At 32.5% G+C, this 20,873-nt stretch overlaps 2 protein-coding genes across 4 annotated transcripts in view; both read right to left on the bottom strand.

Moving 5' to 3' along the window:
- Nucleotides 1–20,873, bottom strand: part of LOC127710652 (septin-2-like) — a 635,810-nt gene that overhangs the window by 351,948 nt on the left and 262,989 nt on the right. The window lies entirely within an intron of this gene.
- The window catches only part of LOC127710651 (uncharacterized), a 30,481-nt gene that overhangs the window by 6,757 nt on the left and 2,851 nt on the right, over nucleotides 1–20,873 (bottom strand). The window contains exons 1-6 of one of the 3 annotated variants that reach the window (XM_052216593.1): nucleotides 13,651–13,725; nucleotides 12,442–12,653; nucleotides 8,118–8,347; nucleotides 5,859–6,036; nucleotides 4,805–5,161; nucleotides 3,814–3,939 (exon numbers count right to left, since the gene is read on the bottom strand). In XM_052216593.1, the coding sequence (XP_052072553.1) occupies nucleotides 3,814–3,939; nucleotides 4,805–5,161; nucleotides 5,859–6,036; nucleotides 8,118–8,347; nucleotides 12,442–12,653; nucleotides 13,651–13,670 (1,123 nt within the window). In that variant the 5' untranslated portion in view covers nucleotides 13,671–13,725. Of the gene's footprint in view, nucleotides 1–3,813; nucleotides 3,940–4,804; nucleotides 5,162–5,858; nucleotides 6,037–8,117; nucleotides 8,348–12,441; nucleotides 12,654–13,650; nucleotides 13,726–20,873 lie in introns of those variants that run through there. The other 2 variants (XM_052216594.1, XM_052216595.1) reach the window with 2 other exon arrangements.

Here is a 20,873-nt window from a genome sequence, read left to right as displayed (position 1 = left end):
ATGTCAGTCTACCAGAGTGACATTTAACCAAATTGCTGCATTAAAGGGTACGTTTTAATTCTAAACCAAAGGAGTAAGGGGGCAATAAGGCCCTTATTTGGCCCAAATATTACTGCACATTTAAAAGTTGTCATACATATATTCTTAAATTTGTCCTAACTAGACTAAGGTACAAGGTATTCAGAAAATAAAAACCAATTTTCCATTTTACGAGTTACCATGTCAACAAATTGTGACAAAATTTGTATATTTTCTAAAATTTCTTGATCTTGCTTGTTTTTCATCAAATTTTGAGTATAATTCAGATTGGCAAAATATGTGCGCAACCAAGAAACAACTTTATATTTGGTGAGATTATGTCAATAGTTATAATAAAGAATCTCTTAAATCATTTTGATGTTTCTTGGCTGCGCACGATGTTTTCATAATTGAAATAACGATGGAAAACAGCATACATTTCTGTATTTTTCATTGTTTACATGAAAACGGTACATATTATGACGTAAGTGTGACGTCATCAAATAAAAAATCTTATGTTTTTCATTGATATTTCTTGAATCAAAGCATTTTCAAACATTATGTGCCAATTTGAAATAGTCGTCCAACATTTTACTATCTTTAGCCAAAACCAGACCTTAATGCCCCTACTCCTTTTAATTGTAAATTTTGGTTGCAACTACTTCAGGCAAAATTGCAAATAGATGTTTTAGCTGTTTTGTATAGAGTGTACCTAGAGAGGGGTTATTCCTAAAAGTTTCATGTATACTTTATAATTTACAAATGAAATGAATAAAAAGTGTTCTTTTGTTAGTATAGGAAATATCATTGTAGTATGAAGAAACAGAGATGTAGGTATTCGTCACAATAGCAGAAGACTTCTTCAAGTCTAAACAATGTAAACGAGTATAAATTTCAAGACATATTTTTATCACGCTATCAAGAAAAATTGTGAATGAATGTTAACTACCGGTATAGGAAAGCATGCTATTGCATTACCTCGATAATTACAAAATAATGAAATATGTCATAATGAAGATACACATTGTTGTAACTAAAGAGAACGACTTGTAACCTTCAAACTAGTTCAACCCCGCAATATTTTGTATGTGTCAGTCCCAAGTCAGGAGCCTGTAATTCATTGGTTGTCGTTTGTTGCTGTATATCATAATTAGTTTTTGTTCATTATTTTGTACATACATCAGGCCGTTAGTTTTCTCGTTTGAATTGTTTTACATTTGTCATTTCGGGGCCTTTTATAGCTGACTATGCGGTATGGGATTTACTCATTGTTGAAGGCCGTACGGTGACCTATATTTGTTAATTTCTGTGTCATTTGGTCTCTTGTGGAGAGTTGTCTCATTGGCAATCATAACACATCTTTTTATTTTCGTATTTACACATTTAAAATACATACTGTTATATCTGACCACCTCCCTTTTTATACGACCGCAAAAAATTTTTGCGGTCGTATATTGGTATGACGTTGGCGTCGTCGTCGTCGTTGTCGTCCGAAGACACATTGGTTTTCGCACTCTAACTTTAGTTTAATTGAATGGATCTCTTTGAAATTTTACCATAAGGTTCAATACCACAAAAGGAAGGTGGGGATTGATTTTGGGGGTTATGGTACCAACAGTTATGGAATTAGGGGCTAAAAAGGGGCCAAAAATAAGCATTTTCTAGTTTCCAGACAATAACTGTGGAACGGTGTATGGATCTCTCTGAAATTATACTACAAGTTTCCATACCACAAAGGGATGGTTAGGATTTGCTTTGGGAGGGGTATGGCTCAAACCGTTTAGGAATTAGGGGCAAAAAAGGGGGAAAAACAAGGTTGTCCTGGTTAATGGACAAATACTTTAGTACAAACATTAAAGCAGTGTAAGGGAGATAAATCAAGTACATCATTGAAATTATCTCCATTACACTGCTTTTAAATTATGTATAAAGTAATGGTTAATGAACAATCAAGATAATTTAAAACAGTGTAAGGGAGGTAATCCAAATACAACGTTTTGGTTACTTCCCTTACACTGCTTTTAAATTATGTTTAAAGAAATGCATATTTATAAAGGAAGACCAGTAAAAATATCTGCAAATGTTGCATCTTTTTTTTTTACAAAAATATCCATATGAAAGATTTGACACTATATTTTAAATTCTATTATAAAATAGATTAAGTTAGCACTATGGTAAATTTAAATGGGTAATTATGGTTGCAAACTCCATTGGAAATTTGAATTGAGATTATGACCATATCTTGAGGGAAAGAATTTTTCGGGGGAAAAAGGGGGGGGGGGGTAAAAAGAAATTGTGGGGGGTCATTTTTTTCTCATTTCAGATTTCAGAAATTAAAAAGAATTATTCTTCAAATATTATTTTTTTTCAAATTTCAAATATTGAAAAATTTCAAGAAGTAATCTTTAATTGCACAGTATGGCGCATTAGATTTGTAAAATCTTTGACCACCTTTATTTATTTGTTATGCCGAATCTAACCGTGTATTTAGATTTTTAATTTTTGGTCCAGTTTTCAAATTGGTCTACATTAAGGTCCAAAGGGTCCAAAATTAAACTTTGTTTGATTTAACAAAAATTGAATATATGGGGTTCTTTGATATGCAGAATCTAAACATGTATTTAGACTTTTGATTTTTGGCCCAGTTTTCATGTTGGTCCAAATTGGGGTCCAAAATTAAACTTTGTTTGATTTCAACAAAAGTTGAATATATGGGGTTCTTTGATATGCTGAATCTAACCATGTATTTAGATTTTTTATTTGTGGGCCCCGCTATCAAATTGGTTCATATTGAAGTCAAAAGGGTCCAAAATTAAACTTCGTTTGATTTCATCAAAAATTGAATTATTGGGGTTCTTTGATATGCCAAATCTAACCGTGTATTTAGATTTTTAATTTTGGGTCCCGTTTTTTAAATTGGTCTACATTAAGGTCCAAAGGGTCCAAAATTAAACTTAGTTTGATTTTAACAAAAATTGAATTCTTGGGGTTCTTTGATATGCTGAATCTAAACATGTGTTTAGATTTTTGATTATGGGCCCAGTTTTCAAGTTTGTCCAAGTGGGGGTCCAAAATTAAACTTTGTTTGATTTCAACAAAAATTTAATATATGGGGTTCTTTGATATGCTGAATCTAACCATGTATTTTGATTTTGGACATTGGACCATAATTGGTAAATTAAAAAAATTCAAGTTCTTAGACCACATTCTTTCTGTGTCAGAAACCTATGCTGTGTCAAATATTTAATCACAATCCAAATTCAGAGCTGTATCAAGCTTGAATGTTGTGTCCATACTTGCCCCAACTGTTCAGGGTTGGACCTCTGCGGTCGTATCAAGCTGCGCCCAGCGAAGCATTTTATTTTAATTTGGATTAGTGGGAATTTTTACTTTTAATGGCATGAAACTACGGATTTTGTTTTTACATCATTGAAATTGGCTGTTATATAATTTTGATAATCATATTAAAAATATGGAATGTGTCTCCGCCCTTATGCACATTCCTTTTTCAAAATTGGCTTTATTGTACCTTTTTGGTTTTATCAGCACTTTAACGTTTGCATTAGATATTTTGCTTTAAAACAAGTATGCCTCGAGTATGACTAAAGAGACATTAATTGTCGAAATGCAGATCTGGTACAATAAATTTGGTAGCATTTATGCTGTTATTACGACTACGTCTAAACTATAATAAACCTTTTTGAAGAAAACAGTATTTTTCTAACACTCCCCGCATCCATCCCCTATGATTCATAACAACTTGCATTTCTTGAGCTGATAGTTTATTTTATCTACCTCTTATATTCCTTGGAACCGGATCTTCTTGTTCAACTTCAAGCTTTTCCAATTTGTTTATTATTTGTTCTTTGTCTTCCTTGAAAGTGTTAATTTCAGCTTTGATTCCTTTAACCTCTTCTTTCCCTGCAAATGTAATCTGCTTTATATATTTGGCACTCTATAAAGAGTGTGTATTTAAAACCTAACTTCAAAGACAAAGCTTTTCGTTGATGTTTCATCCACGACATGAATGAAATAGTTGTCACTGGACATTAGGCAAACAACAACCAGTCTTCCAATCAATTGTTTTTCTTATTGCATTGAACTGTCTTTTTAAGTTTAAGTTTAAACATATCTTATTGTCTAAATAAACAATAGGATTGGATACAAGTTATAACAACTTAACATAATCCTCTCCAAATAAGTACAATATAAAAACAGATGACAGCAATTATATAATTCAGTACAATATGAAAAAAAATATATACAATTAATATATTATGTTTAAACAGTAACAATTGGATACGAGTTCATTTTAAGATACAGCAATATTAATCAAAGAATCGTTTTGTATGGCGTATATAACTATGTATATTTCTGAAAAGGATTGTGTTTTGTTCAACACTAACTTCGTCTGTTCCAAATAAAACATGTTCTATGGTAATAGCAACTAAGTGTTGGATATTTTCAAAGAGCTTTTTTAAGCATAACATCATTCATTTTCACATATACACTTTAATAGAATGTTAAAAGGGGATATATATTTTGTTGTACTATAATTTTTATTGATTAATGTATATGTTTGAAGATTCCAATATCTATGTAATAAACTTACTACAATATATCATGGTATATGCTTAGGTAAATCAATTTATTTTCTTAATAGGATATATACTATCCTACACCTTCTCCCCAATAAAACCACAGAGGAAATCACAAACAGAATAATAAGTGAATGCAAGAGTTTGTGTGGATAAAAACTTAAGCACACACCAGCATGCTAACTTACCTGCTATTTCAGATTCAGTCGCCTTATATTGTATTGCATGTAATATGCCTATTTGTTTCTGTAGTTCCTGTTGATCTGTTCTAATTTCCTCGATTTTGATTCCAACATCATGATTTTGTATTTTTGATTCGTCTAATTTGCTTCTCAAGTTATCTTGTTCCTTCTTTATTTCTAACAGCCTTTTGTTAGCCTCAATCTTTTCACATTCCAATCCCGAAACACTTTCCTTCAATTTGTGTTGAGTTATGTCTATATTGGTCATATTCGTGAATAATTGTGTTTCCTCTCTCTCCAATTTGTCAAGTTTGGCTATTATTTCTATTTTTGAATCCTGTAGTATTTCATCCATTTTACCTACTAGAAATGTTTTAACTAAACTTAAAATTAGTATTAATATAAATATATTGTAATAATCATGATCAACATATCATAATGCATAACGTTTATCTGGCCAGTTCGGATGAACTGAATATTTGATTCGCTTCTGTTTCGCAAGCTACTGCTACTGCTACTGCTTCTATTCCTGCATTTATTGTAATTATCATGGTTAGCCTATTTGTTTTGGTGGCAAATTGTGACGCAATAAGTTTTGTCGTCATCGTTGTTTGTCAGATCCGGAAATTTCATAAAATATTCATATGCTCTATATGGAATGTTTGTGGCGGACGGCTCTTCTAAGCTTCTCCTTATCAACATGGACAACAAAATCAACTGGAGGACAATAGAAACAACAAAATTGTAACTATAACTTTGACCATTGGGTCTAAATTCTGGTCAATGGGGAGTTTATAAGCTTAGCCAACACCATGCCAATGTTCGTTTTCCCTTTCTACCATACAGGAATCATAACTGCAGTAAAGGTGCAATATGGCATATGCACAAGTAGGCATACCGACTTCGATTGATAATGGAATGTATGCAAGTTAAAATGTTTAAACATTGTGCGAATGTATAAACATCTCATATGTTTCTTTTTTAAAATACTTTAGATTAAAAATGCATTTTCATTTACTATTTAGTAATATTAAGCTCGCACATTGTTAACTTAACGTACCTTCTGTTTCTATCTTATTATCTATATCTTGTCTTAGTTGTTGTACGTTGTCTCTAGTTTCCTCCTGAAGCTTAGCAATCTGCTGTCGGAGGTCAGTTATGCAGTTTTTACTTAGCTTAGCTTGTTCTAATTCATCACATACATTCTTGTATTTTGTTCCACCTAGTCTTATAATTGCCTAAAATACAACAGATAAGTATTTGTATAGGGTCTTTTGCATAGGGTGTCATGCTTTATTTTGAACTCAGAAGGCAATTGTTCTTTTGAAATATTGACAGAATCATTTGCCAAATTTGTACTGCAAATACCGGTCAAAGAAGTGTGAAGGTAATTGTGTAGACCTATGATTAAACCAATCAATTCCATCTGATTGCCACAGTTCCAAATCAGACTGAAGACAACCGATCATCAATTGTTCAAATGAGGAGGGTTTGAAGAAACTCCAAATCTAAAAGGTAGCCAAAACGTAATAATTCAGACGTATCCATTATTGATCATGTTTAAGTGTGTTTACTGTTTGGTCCTACATCATCTTGTTTTATAGTACAGTTATTCTATTGTTATTTTCTATTATGTATCAGTGTATGTTTAAGTAACATAATAAATCGGCTATTTCATTTATATGTAACATAATGAATCGGCTATTTCATTTATATGCACAGGATTTTTTTGTTTATACACAGTTTTGATTTATAAGAAAATCCGACATGGTTAGAAACTACAATTTATAACACCTTAGAAACACAATTCCATTTTAATATTCTTCTCATGGTTAGAAAATACATAAAATAACACCATTATAAACTCAATCCCAATTTTATATTCTTGTACGAGTCTACAATAAAACCAATCTATACAATTTTTAGAAATTTCCATGTGATAATACAAACGTCGCAAAAATACGTACGTCACTTTTTGAAGCGTTGATACATTCGTGTGACGCACATACTTTGTTTGTGGTGTACTGGTATACTGTTGTAAATTCATGGGAGGTGGCCGTTGTTATTCTGTAGTTTACATGTTGTTATGTACTATTATATTATTTATTTATTAACATCTCCGTCCTTGGTGTTCTTGATTTTATTTGTACTGTATTCCTGTCACGTAACATTGTCATATTAGCGGGAGGTTTGGCTAGCTATAAAACCAGGTTCAACCCACCATTTTTTCTTAACATGTCCTGGAACATGTGGAACAAGTCAGGAATATGGCAGTTGTTATCAAATAGTGCGTTTTTGTGTATGTTGGCGTTTGATTTTGTTGCAGTTCAGTGTTTCTGTTGGTCCGTTATTTTCCTTTTATAGTTGATGTGTTCCCCTCTGTTTTAGTTTGTAACCCGTATTTGTTTTCGCTTAATCGATTTATGACTATTGAACAGCGGTATACTATTGTTGCCTTTATTTAGAACCAATTGAACCTACTATCCTTACAAAACTTATTTCCACCTGCCCCCAACTGCACCAAAATCTTGGTCTTACTGCATATCAGTATCTAAATCAATTTTAGTGAGATTGATTTCTTTATCCCAATTTTTGAAGTACTTCACAATGTATATTTCGTATTTATTTACTCTTGTAGCTAATCATAACGAATTCTTTTATAAAATATATGTTTACACAAAGCATTTTTACAAACATTAACACCATCCAGCATCGACCATTATTAGATACCAGGATTAAAATGTTTTACGCTAGACCTGTTTCGTTTAGACTCATCAGCGATGCTCGAATAAAAATTTAAAAAAGGCCAAATAACGTTATACGTTGCAGATCTAGAGCATGCTCACCCCAAGATGTCTAAAGGTTTTGAGGTAAGGGTAGAAAATCCTTAGCATTTTGAAAATTGCCAAGTTTGTAACAAAGTTAATTTAAAGTTATAACTGCATCAACTATATTTCTTATCAACGCAGACGTTCTGGCGATACACTCGAGGATGAAACCTCCTCCAGCAGTGCCATCGACCCAGTGCATGGTTATAAATAAACTCATCATGGATACCAGGATTAATATTTTATGTTTCTTAAATCTTTTTCCTTAACAGAAACTAACGAAAGGTGTACTCTAGTAAGAGACAGGCGTCAAATGTATCTTTAGATTTACGATATTTTTTGCTTGTTTGTATTTTATGGATTCTTAATCATTGGTTTTTACCAAAATGTTTACTTTACTTATAATATATTTCTACATAAAATTTTGTTTTTTAAAGGACTACATAATTGTTGTTTTAGACTTGATAACTATCCAAAGTTTGTAAACTCACATGAACAAGATCTTGCCACTTTGCTTGAAAGTCAATGGTTGCAATTTTGTCACTATCAGCATGGGCCACCTCGTTCCTGTAGTATTTGATTCTGGCCAGGTCAGCTCCCATACTTGTTTCTGTTATTAAAGGTAATGTGTCAAAACCATTGATTGGCGGGCTGACTGATACAAGATTTCTAATCAGACACACCATAAGACTAATATCATACACTTTTGATGATGTAGGTCCTGCAAAAATAATTTTATTAAAGATTTGCAGGATTAATGCGTGTATAATTTATTTGGCTTATTTGTCATGTTTTATTGAATTTTTTTTTTTCAATTTTCAATGATTATCTTTAGATAAAATAGCTTGAAAAATTATCCAGAAAAAAACAAGATGCAATATCACTGAGATCTGTCCTTGGCTCTGAAAACTGGATGGTACAAGGTAAATCATTGAAATTTAACTATAGATCGAAAGATAATCGGATTATTTAACATGTCCTGTGGCAAGCACTCGTCAAGGATTTGTATACTAAGACTATACCTATCATTGGCCTCACCTACAAGGGACCTATTTGTAATTATTTCGTTAACCAATGAAATTGAAGGTGTGATTTACAACAACAAAACTCGAGGACCACAAACGGATATGTAAAAAAAGCTTTAGCTTTCTAAAAAGCCTTGAAGTGCTTCGCTCACCATCCTTTTACTTGAGATGTGGTCTTTGATGTTCTTTTAGTATGGGAAAGGTATAATACATCTCCTTTGTGCATATACTCATAAGTGTGATATTTTAAGCCCGTCTTAGAATTGACCTATTATGGTATACTGTAGTTTTTCCCTAAACACTTCCTCCAATAACTCATATTTGCTTTAACCAATTCCCTTTAAAATATAACGAAATATACGGATTGATAGAAGGAAGCTTCCTTTAATTATAAAACTCTTAAGTGTCGTCATTCGAGATATACCGTTTGATTTTAAAAATCTATGATTCTGTCATTCCACAGCTATGGGAATTTGACGGTCGGATTAATAAAAGGTAGTTTTCTACATGGCATGCACTAGTATGCTTTGATCAATTTAATACATTTTACACTTTTATTGGTATTGGTAAATCTAGACTCATTTTGGAACTTGTACATTCTATGGTTAGTCGTTCTAGAGTTATGGGACTTTTAACATTTTTTTTCAAATTCTTGAAGATTATTGGCAGTAATATGTCTTTTTATTGTTGGTGAATATGTATATATAGTCGGATGATCACTCAGAAACTTGTTCATCTTGTCCCTTTTCTTTTTTATCAATGTGAATTTGACTCGACATAATATAAGCAAACTAAACTAGTAAAGGCAACATTATTCATTGATCGGGTATTGGATCGGATCTTGCATATCCATATTGAATTTTTGTCCGTATTATATATCTTCTCCTGTCTGGGACATCTTCCCAATTCTATATCTCATTCTAGCCAATAGAATCTTTCTCACATTATATAGCAACCAATGATAACCGATATTTGTTACGTAATAATTTCAAGATGGCGTGACTAAACTATGAAAAAAAATGTGGATAGTGTCCACATGTGGACACAGATGATGCCCCCGCTTGCATATCATATAGTTATAAAGGGACATAACCGAAGAACGGTAAAAGTGACGCTACCCAAATTTGATCTTGATCTGAGTTTTGTGGTAATAAGCATTGTGTATAAGTTTTATAACATTTGGTTGAGACAAACTAAAGTAAGAGAACAGAAAAGAAAAATTCAGCAATTTTGTTAAAGTTTATAAAGGGGCATAACTCAATAAACTTATTCGCTGAGCGCAGCTGGATACGCCCGCAGAGGTCCAACCCTGAACAGTTGGGGCAAAAATGGACACAATATTCAAGCTTGATACAGGTCTGAATTTGGATTGTAATTAAATATTTTGACATATTATAGGTTTCTGAATAAATGTAGTCAAAGAACTTGAAATTGGTTATATGAATTGAATTTATATTCAATTAAAGATTTCTTGCTGTTGTGCAATACACTATGCTGTTGCGCAATGCTTAGTAAATCTGTTGTCAGACTATAAACAAATAAAATTTATAAAATTCTAAAGGAAGCTTACATCAATAGATATAAAAAATTCCCCAAAGTTTCATAAGAATTGCTGAAAGCATTTTTGAGTTATTGTCTGAAAACTGGAAAATACCACCCTTTTTAATGAATAAAACCCCATAACTCGGAAATGTAAAATCTAAAATTTATAAAATTCTAAAGGCAGCTTACATCAATAGATATAAACAATTCACCAAAGTTTTATGCAAATTGGTTAAAGCGTTTTTGAGTTAATGTCCGACATGTTGACGACCGACGGACAGACGGTATACCATAATACGTCCCGTAAACGGGCGTATAAAAATGATTAAAGTGATGCCACCGAATTTCGTACTTAAACTGTATTATGTAGTAATAAGCATTGTGTATAAGTTTCATAACATTTGGTTGAGGCAAACTAAAGTTAGAGAACGGAAACAAAAAATGTGTACTTGATCTTAGTTTTGTGGTAATGAGTATTGTGTATAGGTTTTATAATGTTTGGTTGGGGCAAACTTAAGTTACAGAATGGAAACTAAAAATTTTGCAATTTTTCGATTTATAAAGGGGCATTACTCAATAATGGTTAAAGTGACACTACCTACATTCAACTTGATCTGTGTTTTATCAGTGGAAGGCAAAATTAAACCTTGCAATGTATAAAGCATTGATTGTAGTTGATTCAACTATAATCAAGGACAAAGGAAGATAACACCAATTTTAAAAATTACTTGAATAATGACATTGATATTTTTAGAAAAAAAATGAAAAAAAAATTGTAAAGGGGCATAACTCTAGAACAGTAAAAGTGACGCCACCAAAATTCAAACTTGATCTGTGTATTGTGGTAATAAGCATTGTGTATAAGTTTCATAACATTTGGATGAGGCTAACTTAAGTTAGAGAACAGAAATGAAAAATTTTGCAATTTTTCCATTTATAAAGGGGCATAACTCTAGAACGGTTAAAGTGACGCCACCAAAATTCAAACTTGATCTGTGTTTTGTGGTAATAAGCATGTGTATAAGTTTGATAACATTTGGTTGGGGCAAACTTTAGTTAGAGAATGGAAACCAATTTTTGGACGTACGGACGGACGGACAAGGGTAAAACTTAATGCCCCCTCCCTTTCGGCGGGGGCACAATAACTTCGCACCGTGATGCGAAGCAGAAACAGGATCTGTATATATAAATCAGATTGGATCGATTGACCTAGCAATTTGTTTAACAAATGTTACAGACAGCCGTGCCCAATGCTGACCCCGTAATGGGGGGTTGGATAGTAGGAAATGGACAAAGTTAAAGGACCAATTTCCTTACATGTTATAGATATTCAACACTAATTTGTCGAGATTCCAAAGGTAAGTTCTCATATAACTTCGACGTCTTAATTTATGTTTAACTGTAAATTTAGATAAATCGCGAAATATATTGCTGTATATTCTAATACTAGTAAGTCATTGTTCAAAATGCCTCAAAATATCGCAAAGAACGTTTTATTACGACTAATTTAATTAAAAAAACTTTTAATATAAGATATAGATATCATAAATTAGTCATAACTATTTTTTCTTAATAAAATTACAACTATACAGAATAAGTGCCATCTGCATGAATTTTATCAATAATACCGATACAACTTCAGTTTTAACGGATAACATGGATAAGACTTAGCAAAGGGGAAAAATGCGAGGGTCTGTCAAGCATTTTCTGTGTTTCTTACCGAATCTTTATATCGTTATTATGTCAAGTCAATACACAACTTCTGTCTTTATACTGCAATCTAAAACAATTCTTTAGTAGAAAAACAAGGGATATACCCATTTAATGTTATCACTTTGCTGTTAAAAACATTTTACAACTGCTTTTAAAGGTTCAATCTAGAAAAGGTCTCTTACTTTGGCGCAGTAAAATTGTTACTTTTCTAAAGATGTTAAAATCATACAATTCGTGCAGTCGGATAAACGGGTGCGGCAGATTTTAGAATAGAATATCAACAATGAGATGAATATCAGATATTATACTACTTTATCAAATAATAAAAACAAGAACATAAATTTTCGTATACTTTTGAAGGATAAATGTGGAGAAATGAGTTTATGTTGGATATCATCTACCGGAAGTGTGTGATTTTATTTATATCATTATTTTGTCCATATTATTGTAGCACCCTATTATCCTCTATTATTTATATTATTATTCTCTATTCGGTACAACACGATCCAGACCTTCATTAATGTTCTAAACATACCTGATGACGGAAACAAGATGTCTAATTGCTTAGCTGTCAGTCTTTTTTTCTTTCCAAGTCTTCGTAGGTTCATTTCCTCTTTCTTGAGGGTGGCCACAAGACTGGTAGGTAGAAATAAGCCATCGAATGTATTTCTGACAGCCTCAGTTCCAACACCTACTACAAGTTTATAGATATGGATGAAATTTTCTTCTTCCTCGTCATTGATGGAGCTGATTTGTTAACAAAAGAGAAAAGAATGGATGTATAACGCTACAGCAGACAAAATTATTGAATGAGAAGTACTAAATACAACCTTTATTAATTGATTGATTGGTGTTTAGCGGCACTTTCAGCTCTATTGGCTATTTCGTGGCGGTCAGTTTTTATTGGTGGGGGAAGTCGGAGTGCTTGGAGAGAACCACCGATTCGAACTTCGGCAGGAAAACTGACATCAATCCTAGTCAATTACTAATGTTATTTTAATTGTAATCATGGAAATTGGACTGTGGCAAATATTTTATTTTATATAACAATTTTCGACCTCCATTTTCATGTACATAGCGCCACAGTTCCGGGTTATTTCACACTCCGGCACCGGAGTCTTTCCCGTATTCGGAAGAAGAAAGAAGAAGACAATAAGATTTGAGTCGAGATCACCTGCCACGAGCGGGGTTCAAACGCACAACCTTTGGTCATCATCATTAATGAAAATTACATTTTTCAAAAGAAGTGATATAAAGAAAGGAATAATGAACATGCCGTGTTGTGTTTTGTAAGGCCATATAAGCGAGGCTCCTTATATAAACATGTTACTTTGAGATGAGGAACAGCAATAACAGCGCTGTTCCTTTGCTTTTAATGTGTTTTTTTTTGTATGCATGTACTGATTTTGTGTCATGGATTGATACTCCATATCCTTTGTGTTTTTTCTATTAAAGAGTCTATTCGTTATATCAATAGAGAAATCCAGTCATCAAAAAGTGTCTTCCCATGTTAAAGGAGATTTTTTAATACACGTTGTGGGAAGTAATCAAATGCTCCTAAAATTTTTAACAACATTTATGCTAGTTGCATAAACTTTTTACAAGTTTCATACAAAACGTTGGCTTGCCAGGCCCCCTCCTTTTCAAAACTCTGCACCCCTCACCAGATTTCTTATAATAATTCTAGTTAAAAACATTCACAAAAGAAAGAAGTGAATCAATCAATTTTAAATAATCTAAATACCTGGATACGCTTGTAGACATATTCTACAAATGTATTATGTTAGAACTGCTACATTTATATACATGTATATATCACACATTTACCAAACTGCAAAAGAAATAATCAATCTTTAATTTACCATGTTTACCACCATATACATGATAAATGAATAAGGAATGTTCTGATTAGTCAATGGTTTTTCTAGTAATACTCTAACGTCCAGTGACAAATACTTAATGCAAATTAATAATTCATTAAATGCATTACCCTTCAAAAAAGAGGAAGGCCGGGAACCAGTTTCTCAATTAAAAAATACATGGGTTTTTGGGTTCCTAGGAACAAGCAAAGCAAAAAGTAGGGCCTAGATTCCCTTAAAATACTCGTTTTTGTGGGTCAGTTCAACTCATTTCTTTATTTGTACTTATATCATGGTCATGGTGGTTGTTCTAGGAACATGCAAGGATTTAACACCCTTCTGCTCCTCTTCCAATAACTATCTCACTTTTACCTAGAGACCTGTCCCCGTGTATTTGATCGAGGAAGTGGTCCCCGTTCTGTCCTTTTTGTAGGAAAGGGACATTTAACCTGTTACTCTAACAACAGAATGTTCGTTAAATATTCGTCACTTGACTCTAAACAAACTATCAATCAATGAATTGGTCAAAATGAAATATGCGTCTCTTTACAATAAACAAACTGTCAATAAACCAATCAACAAATCATTCAATCAACCAATCAATCAACCAATCAATCAATACACATGCCGACCAACCAACTCATCGAACTTAACCCTTGATATACAAACAGTTTATCAACCAATCAATCAACAAAAAAAGCATGTTTTACTTAGAAAATTTGGAATAGCTTTCATTAAAACATTTGTACCAATTTTTTGCTAAAACAACTATTTGCCCAAACAATTATTCTTTATTTATTTGTAGCAGTGTTATAAAAGCTATCAATTATCCGAGTAATATTTTAATCAAAATTTAAGTTAATATTTATCTTAAATGTCTAATACAAAAACTATGAATGCGGGAGAATTTAAACTATCAGAATTCCTACAAAATTAAAGTCATAACTTTAGATTACATCATACATGTAGTAACTAAGAGCAAAATTTAACAAGAATGTGTCCATAGTACACGGATGCCCCACTCGCACTATCATTTTCTATGTTCAGTGGACCGTGAAATTGGGGCCAAAACTCTAATTTGGCATTAAAATTAGAAAGATCAAATCATAGTGAACATGTGTACTGAGTTTCAAGTTGATTGGACTTCAACTTCATCAAAAACTACCTTGACCACAAACTTAAACCTGAAGCGGGACAGATGGACGAACGAACGGACGGACGGACGAACAAACGGACGAGCGAACGGACGGACGCACAGACCGAAAAACTTAATGACCATAAATGGGTCATAAAAATAACTCTGTACAGTTTTTATGTCAATTGTGAAAGTTTCATCAGATCACGTAATGAAATACATAGGTATATATTGTATATTGATTGAGTAATAATGTAACGTCCATTGACAGATAGTTAAAATAAATAAATCAATAAGGTTTTGAATGATAGATGCACCACTCTTAAAAAAATAGGAAGGCCACGAACCAGTCTCTCGATTAAAGAATACACGGGTTTTGAGTTCCTATGAACAAGCGAAGTAAAAAGTATGGCCTAGGTGCGCTTGAATTACACGTTTTCGGGTAAGTTCAACTTATTCATTTGTATTTAGATCGTGGTTGTTCTAGGAACATACAAGGATTTAACACTCTTCTGTTACTCTTTCAAAAAATATCCTTGTATTTTCATTTACGCCCTCAGAATTCGAAAGACATTTTTTTTTTACATTTGAATCTGAAAATTACCTCATATTTTTATGTTCACTTTTACCCTTTTGTGGGAAAAATTTGGTTGATTATATAGGAAATCACTGAAGCATGACTGGAGCGGGCCCCCTCTTAGGGCAGTCAGTGCCCCCCCCCCACCCCCCCCCCCCCTTATGAAAATTTCTGGATCCGCCACTGCCTAGAGACCTGTCCCCGTGTATTTAATCGAGGAAGTGGTCCCGTTCTGTCCTTTTGTGGAATGGGGTGGTGTGGACATTTAACTTGTTACACTGATAACAGAATACATAATTTTTTATTAAAGGGGCATTAGCTGTCAAATTCATGGTCACCGATTTGACTCAAATTCTCATAAATTTTTTATAACATACTTAAACGTATATCCAAATTATAAAAAGTCTAAAATAAACAATTTATGATGCATCATGTGCATGGGCTCAATAATGTGCATCAGAATTTCGTGTGTATTTTAGTCTAGACGCCATCTAAATAACCATCGAGGTGACCTCCGAAGACTGCCGATGGTCATATAACCCGATATAAAATTAAATATAGATTTAATAAATAGATAGCGAACCCGTGCAATTGGATTTTTCTAGGTCTGTTTGATTTCATATATTATAGGTTTAAAATATATGTTAAGCATCGTTTTTACCGGTATAATAATGAGTTTTTGTGGATCGAATCAGTCAATCAAATGGTTTACCCATGTTTCACTTTCAATGTTGACATTCTTTTCCTTTTAATAACTGAACACGCCTAATTCATGCGTAAACCATCTCTAGCTAAGGGGTTAAATTGAATGTTACATGAATACGGATCCAATGACGTCGAATTATTTAATTACAAGTGAATAATTTATCAGCGATGTTTCTTTTGACCAAATTGAACCAAACTTGCTGCTAAAAACCAATTATAATTTCACTACTGACTTAATTCTTTTTTATTAATGATTGAACAAAAAAAATCATATTTTTTTTTTTTTTATATCTCGTAGCTATGCCCCTTTAATATCTTAGAGAAACGAAGGCTTCAGAGCAAATGCAGTGTGATTTCCATTATAATTAATATTTCCAAGGGCATACATGACTCATAAAAAAAAAATTTGATCAGCACTTATTTTCGAAAGTGTCAAAGATATTGCTGATGATATACATTTAATAAAATTCTGGCAATAATTGTACACATGAGATCGCTGACAATACATTTATCCATATAATCATTATTTCCAAGGGGCATAACTCTTTTAAAAATAATCAATCGGCACTGATTTTTGAACTCGTCAAAGACATTGCTGATATAACCTTATGATATAGGTTTCATAAATATCTGGCCAGAATTGAACACATGAAAGCGCTAAAGATGCAATTTTCCATATAACTAATGTTTCCAAGGGGGCATAACTCTTTTAAAAAAAATCATCAGACCGGAACAAAATTCGAACTTGGATCTGTAACTTGTCATGATGAAACTATATACCAAATATCAAATCATTATCTTCAAGCACGAAGACAAAAAGTGGAGAACTGATATGCCGGACTGACGGATGGACAAACAGACAGACGGACAGACAGACAGACAGATAGATGGACAGAGTGCAAACCTAAAGTCCCCTTCGACTTCGTCGGTAGGGGACTAATAATTGATCTGCATTGATTTTCGAACTCGTTCAAGACAATGCTAATATAAACCTACAATATAAGTTTCATAAAAATCTGGCAAGAATTGAACAAATGCTAGTGCTAACGATGCAATTTTCCATATAATTAATGTTTGCAAGAGGCATAACTCTTTTAAGATTAATTAATGGACACTGATTTTCGATCTTGTCCAAGACATTGCTGATATAAATCTATGAACAAAGTTTCATAAAAATCTGGGAAGAATTGTACACGTGAGAGGTTTAATACCAGCATTGTTTTCCCCTATTAGTCTTTGTTAGATTTACACTTTTCAAAAAATTGTGCTGAAGTTTTTTAGTTTCATCCTGTCCAGTACTACAGAAAAAAATTCACATAACATTTCATTGCATATATATCATTGTATATATCATGTATAAAGGTTATAACATTGCATTTTTCATATCAGACCCCTTATCATCCCTAGGTCATGATATCAGCCCGAGAGCCGACAGGCTCGAGGGATGATTTTGACCATGTGCTAATAAGTGGTCTGATATGAAAAATGACATGTTATGTTCTTTTTATCATATACTGATCAGAGGACATACAGACAAGAACTATTTTTAAAACTTTGAAAAATGCATTTATTGTATTGTTTTTTTTTGCATTTTTTTTTTTAATATATTCTCCTGATTCCTAATAACGCAGTTTATATTGGACGATGTCCGTAGTCTTTCGGAACACCGGATGTTATTCGGAATACATCTGTTTCTTTCTATGGCCACCTTTCATATACATTATTTGACCTGTTGAATCATTAGCATCTTAAAGTTGCTATAGAGATATGTTACATATGATGCGAAATTTATTATGATGCAAACTACTTTAATAAGCATTTGAATATTTCCTTGCACGCAATTACAAGCTGCTAATATTTACCTTACATATACACGTAGTTATTCTAATTAGAGTCAAACGTTGAAACCAGCTGTGTTTAGATATGAGATAAGATTTCACGTAAACAATGCGATTTATATTCGAAACGAGATTTGTTAAAACTAAAATCTATAAAAGAAGTATTACTAGCATTTCACTTAAGATTCCGAGTCGGGAAAATGTACATAATGTACGAAGCAGGCTATTTCATAATTTTCATACCTCAACGTCCTTGTGGGACTAACTAAAGGACAATACTGAAATTAAAATGAAGTCTTTCTTGCACTTTATTGAAATTTTACGTCTAGGATAGACCAAGGACGTATATAATCTAAATTGATATACGTCCTTGAAAAGTTTTTATTTTCTTTAAAATTGCAATTTTCTTTGTTTAAATATTGCAACGGTATTTCCTTATCAAATGTCTATTAATTAATAGACACCGAGTGATGACAGATGCAGGCAGAGATAAGAAATTTTTTTTTCTATTTATAGTAATCTTGGTCAGGGAACAGATTATCTAACTATATGTTCGGCCTGTAGTAATTAATGCTCTTCAAAATGTTCGTCAAAATAAAAATAAATAATTATTATTTCATAAAGACGATCAGATGATGAATTTTCGGTTTTAATATATTAAGTACGAAAATGTAAAATAGTGTAAGAAGATTTTGAGCCATCTCATGACTGATCAGTAGGCTACACAGTGCCCCCAAATTACCAGTATAAAACTATCCAGCAAGAGAGAAAAAGGATAGCCGGGTCAATGTAAGAAACCTACTAGGCAACTTCAGTTCAATTTCAATATCTCGATTATTCTAATGGATTTGTCAAATGTCAGGGAATATCTTTTTAAATGTGGTAGGAAGACAACTCTCCATCAAAACACAGTGTAATCAAAATTCGCAATTATAGGTTATAATTCAGCCTTCAACACAAAAGCTTGGCTCACATTGGACAGCATCCTACCGAGAGCCCTAAAACACTGTTATAAAACAATTTAAACAGGAAAAAACAAACAGATCTAATTTAACTTCAAACCAGAAACAAAAAGCAAATATGAACTGCGCCAAAAAAAGACAACCACTAAATAACATTCTTCGGACTTGGGACATGTGCTTATGAATACACCTGGTTTAAAAGAATTTACATGTACATTAAGACAGTAGTGTAATTTTACCATGTAAAAGACACCCTTTAATATTTGATGAAAAAATCGTGTTCCAAAAAAAAAAATCGTAACGGTTCCGCGGAACCCAGTGTCGCGCCTACTTTTGCTGTAAATCGCAGGCTCAACAAAAATGAGGAAAAACATCAATAAAAATATTCCTCTCAATACTATTTGTTTTTATTTTAAGAAGCTTCTGTCCAAGTTTGATAAAAATCCAGGATAGTTTATAAATCTAAAAAATTTAACTTCAGACTGTATGTAATGTTAACTGAACTGGAAGAAAACTAAGTCCATTTATAAGTAAAATACAGATAAACAGGTACAAAATTTTAACAAAAAATTTTCTTCTAAATACTAGCTTTTATTCATAAACAAGCTTCTGTCCAAGTTTGGTACAAATCCAGGATAGTATAAGAAAGTTATTAAAATTAAAAAAAGAAACTTTAACCTCGGAGTGAATGTATTGTATTCCAGCAGAAAACTAAGTCCATTTATAAGTAAAATACGGAAAAAATGGAATTTCATTTTTACAAAATTTACTTCTGGATACTATTTTATGATCATAAACAAGCTTCTGTCCAAGTTTGGTACAAATCCAGGATAGTTTAAGAAAGTTATTAGAATTTTAAAAACTTTAACCACAGAGTGAATGTATTGTTTCCCAGCAGAAAAAAACTAAGTCCATTTATAAGTAAAATACGGAAAAATGGAATTTTATTCTTACAAAATTTACTTCTGGATACTATCTTATGATCATAAATAAACAAGCTTCTGTACAAGTTTGGTACAAAAACAGAATTGTTTAAGAAAGTTATTAAAATTTCAAAAACTTTAACCACAGAGTGAATATTTGTGGACGCCACCGCCGACGACACCGACGGAATGTAGAATCGCTTTGTCTCGCTTTTTCGACTAAAGTCGAAGGCTCGACAAAAAGGAACACCTTACAACAGTTCATAAATATGACCTTTAAACAAACTCATATTTAGGTGATGGGTATACTGATCAGTGGTAATTTCAGGTTTGACCATGTTAGTTTTTTTGTTGTTTTCAATTTTGTTTGTTTGTTTATAAGTACAAGGTGTAAGCTGTTTTGTCTAGGCTATAAATATCTTTTTTAATGAATTGGTTTCGGTCATCAAGGTGAAGAGGACACAGTGCGATTCAAATTGTATATATTTACAATTAAACTTGCAGGCCTTTTTTCATGACCCACAATTTAAAATATAAGAAAACATCAAAATAAAAAGGGACATCCGGAAAATATCTTCAAAGCGATTTAAAGGTTTCAAAAGTGTTTGTTTTTAACAAAGGAGGTTTGTCATCTAAAACTTTTAAGAGCATACACAAAGCACAGAACTTAAAATTGCTAATGCTTGCTACTCTAAGCATAAAAAAACCTTGCAGAGCAGGTGTAAGGATCTTAATAATGATCAATATCAAGCCATTGTTCAAATAACCATGAAAATATCTCAAATTCCAATAAAAACGGCTATTTTACAGGTTTACGTATTGCATTTCTTAAACACATATAATCATTAATTGATTAAATTTCTTCACATTTGCATTTGAACTTTAGCCTAAAAACTAACTCTAATTTAAAAACAAAAACCAGCATCTTAGAATGGAACATCAAGTGGGTGACTTAATATGATGTCTTT

Source organism: Mytilus californianus, unplaced genomic scaffold, assembly GCF_021869535.1.
Source record: "Mytilus californianus isolate M0D057914Y unplaced genomic scaffold, xbMytCali1.0.p SCAF_8, whole genome shotgun sequence".
In the NCBI taxonomy this organism is placed as follows: Eukaryota; Metazoa; Mollusca; class Bivalvia; order Mytilida; family Mytilidae; genus Mytilus; species Mytilus californianus.
This window is presented reverse-complemented; position numbering and strand designations above follow the sequence as displayed.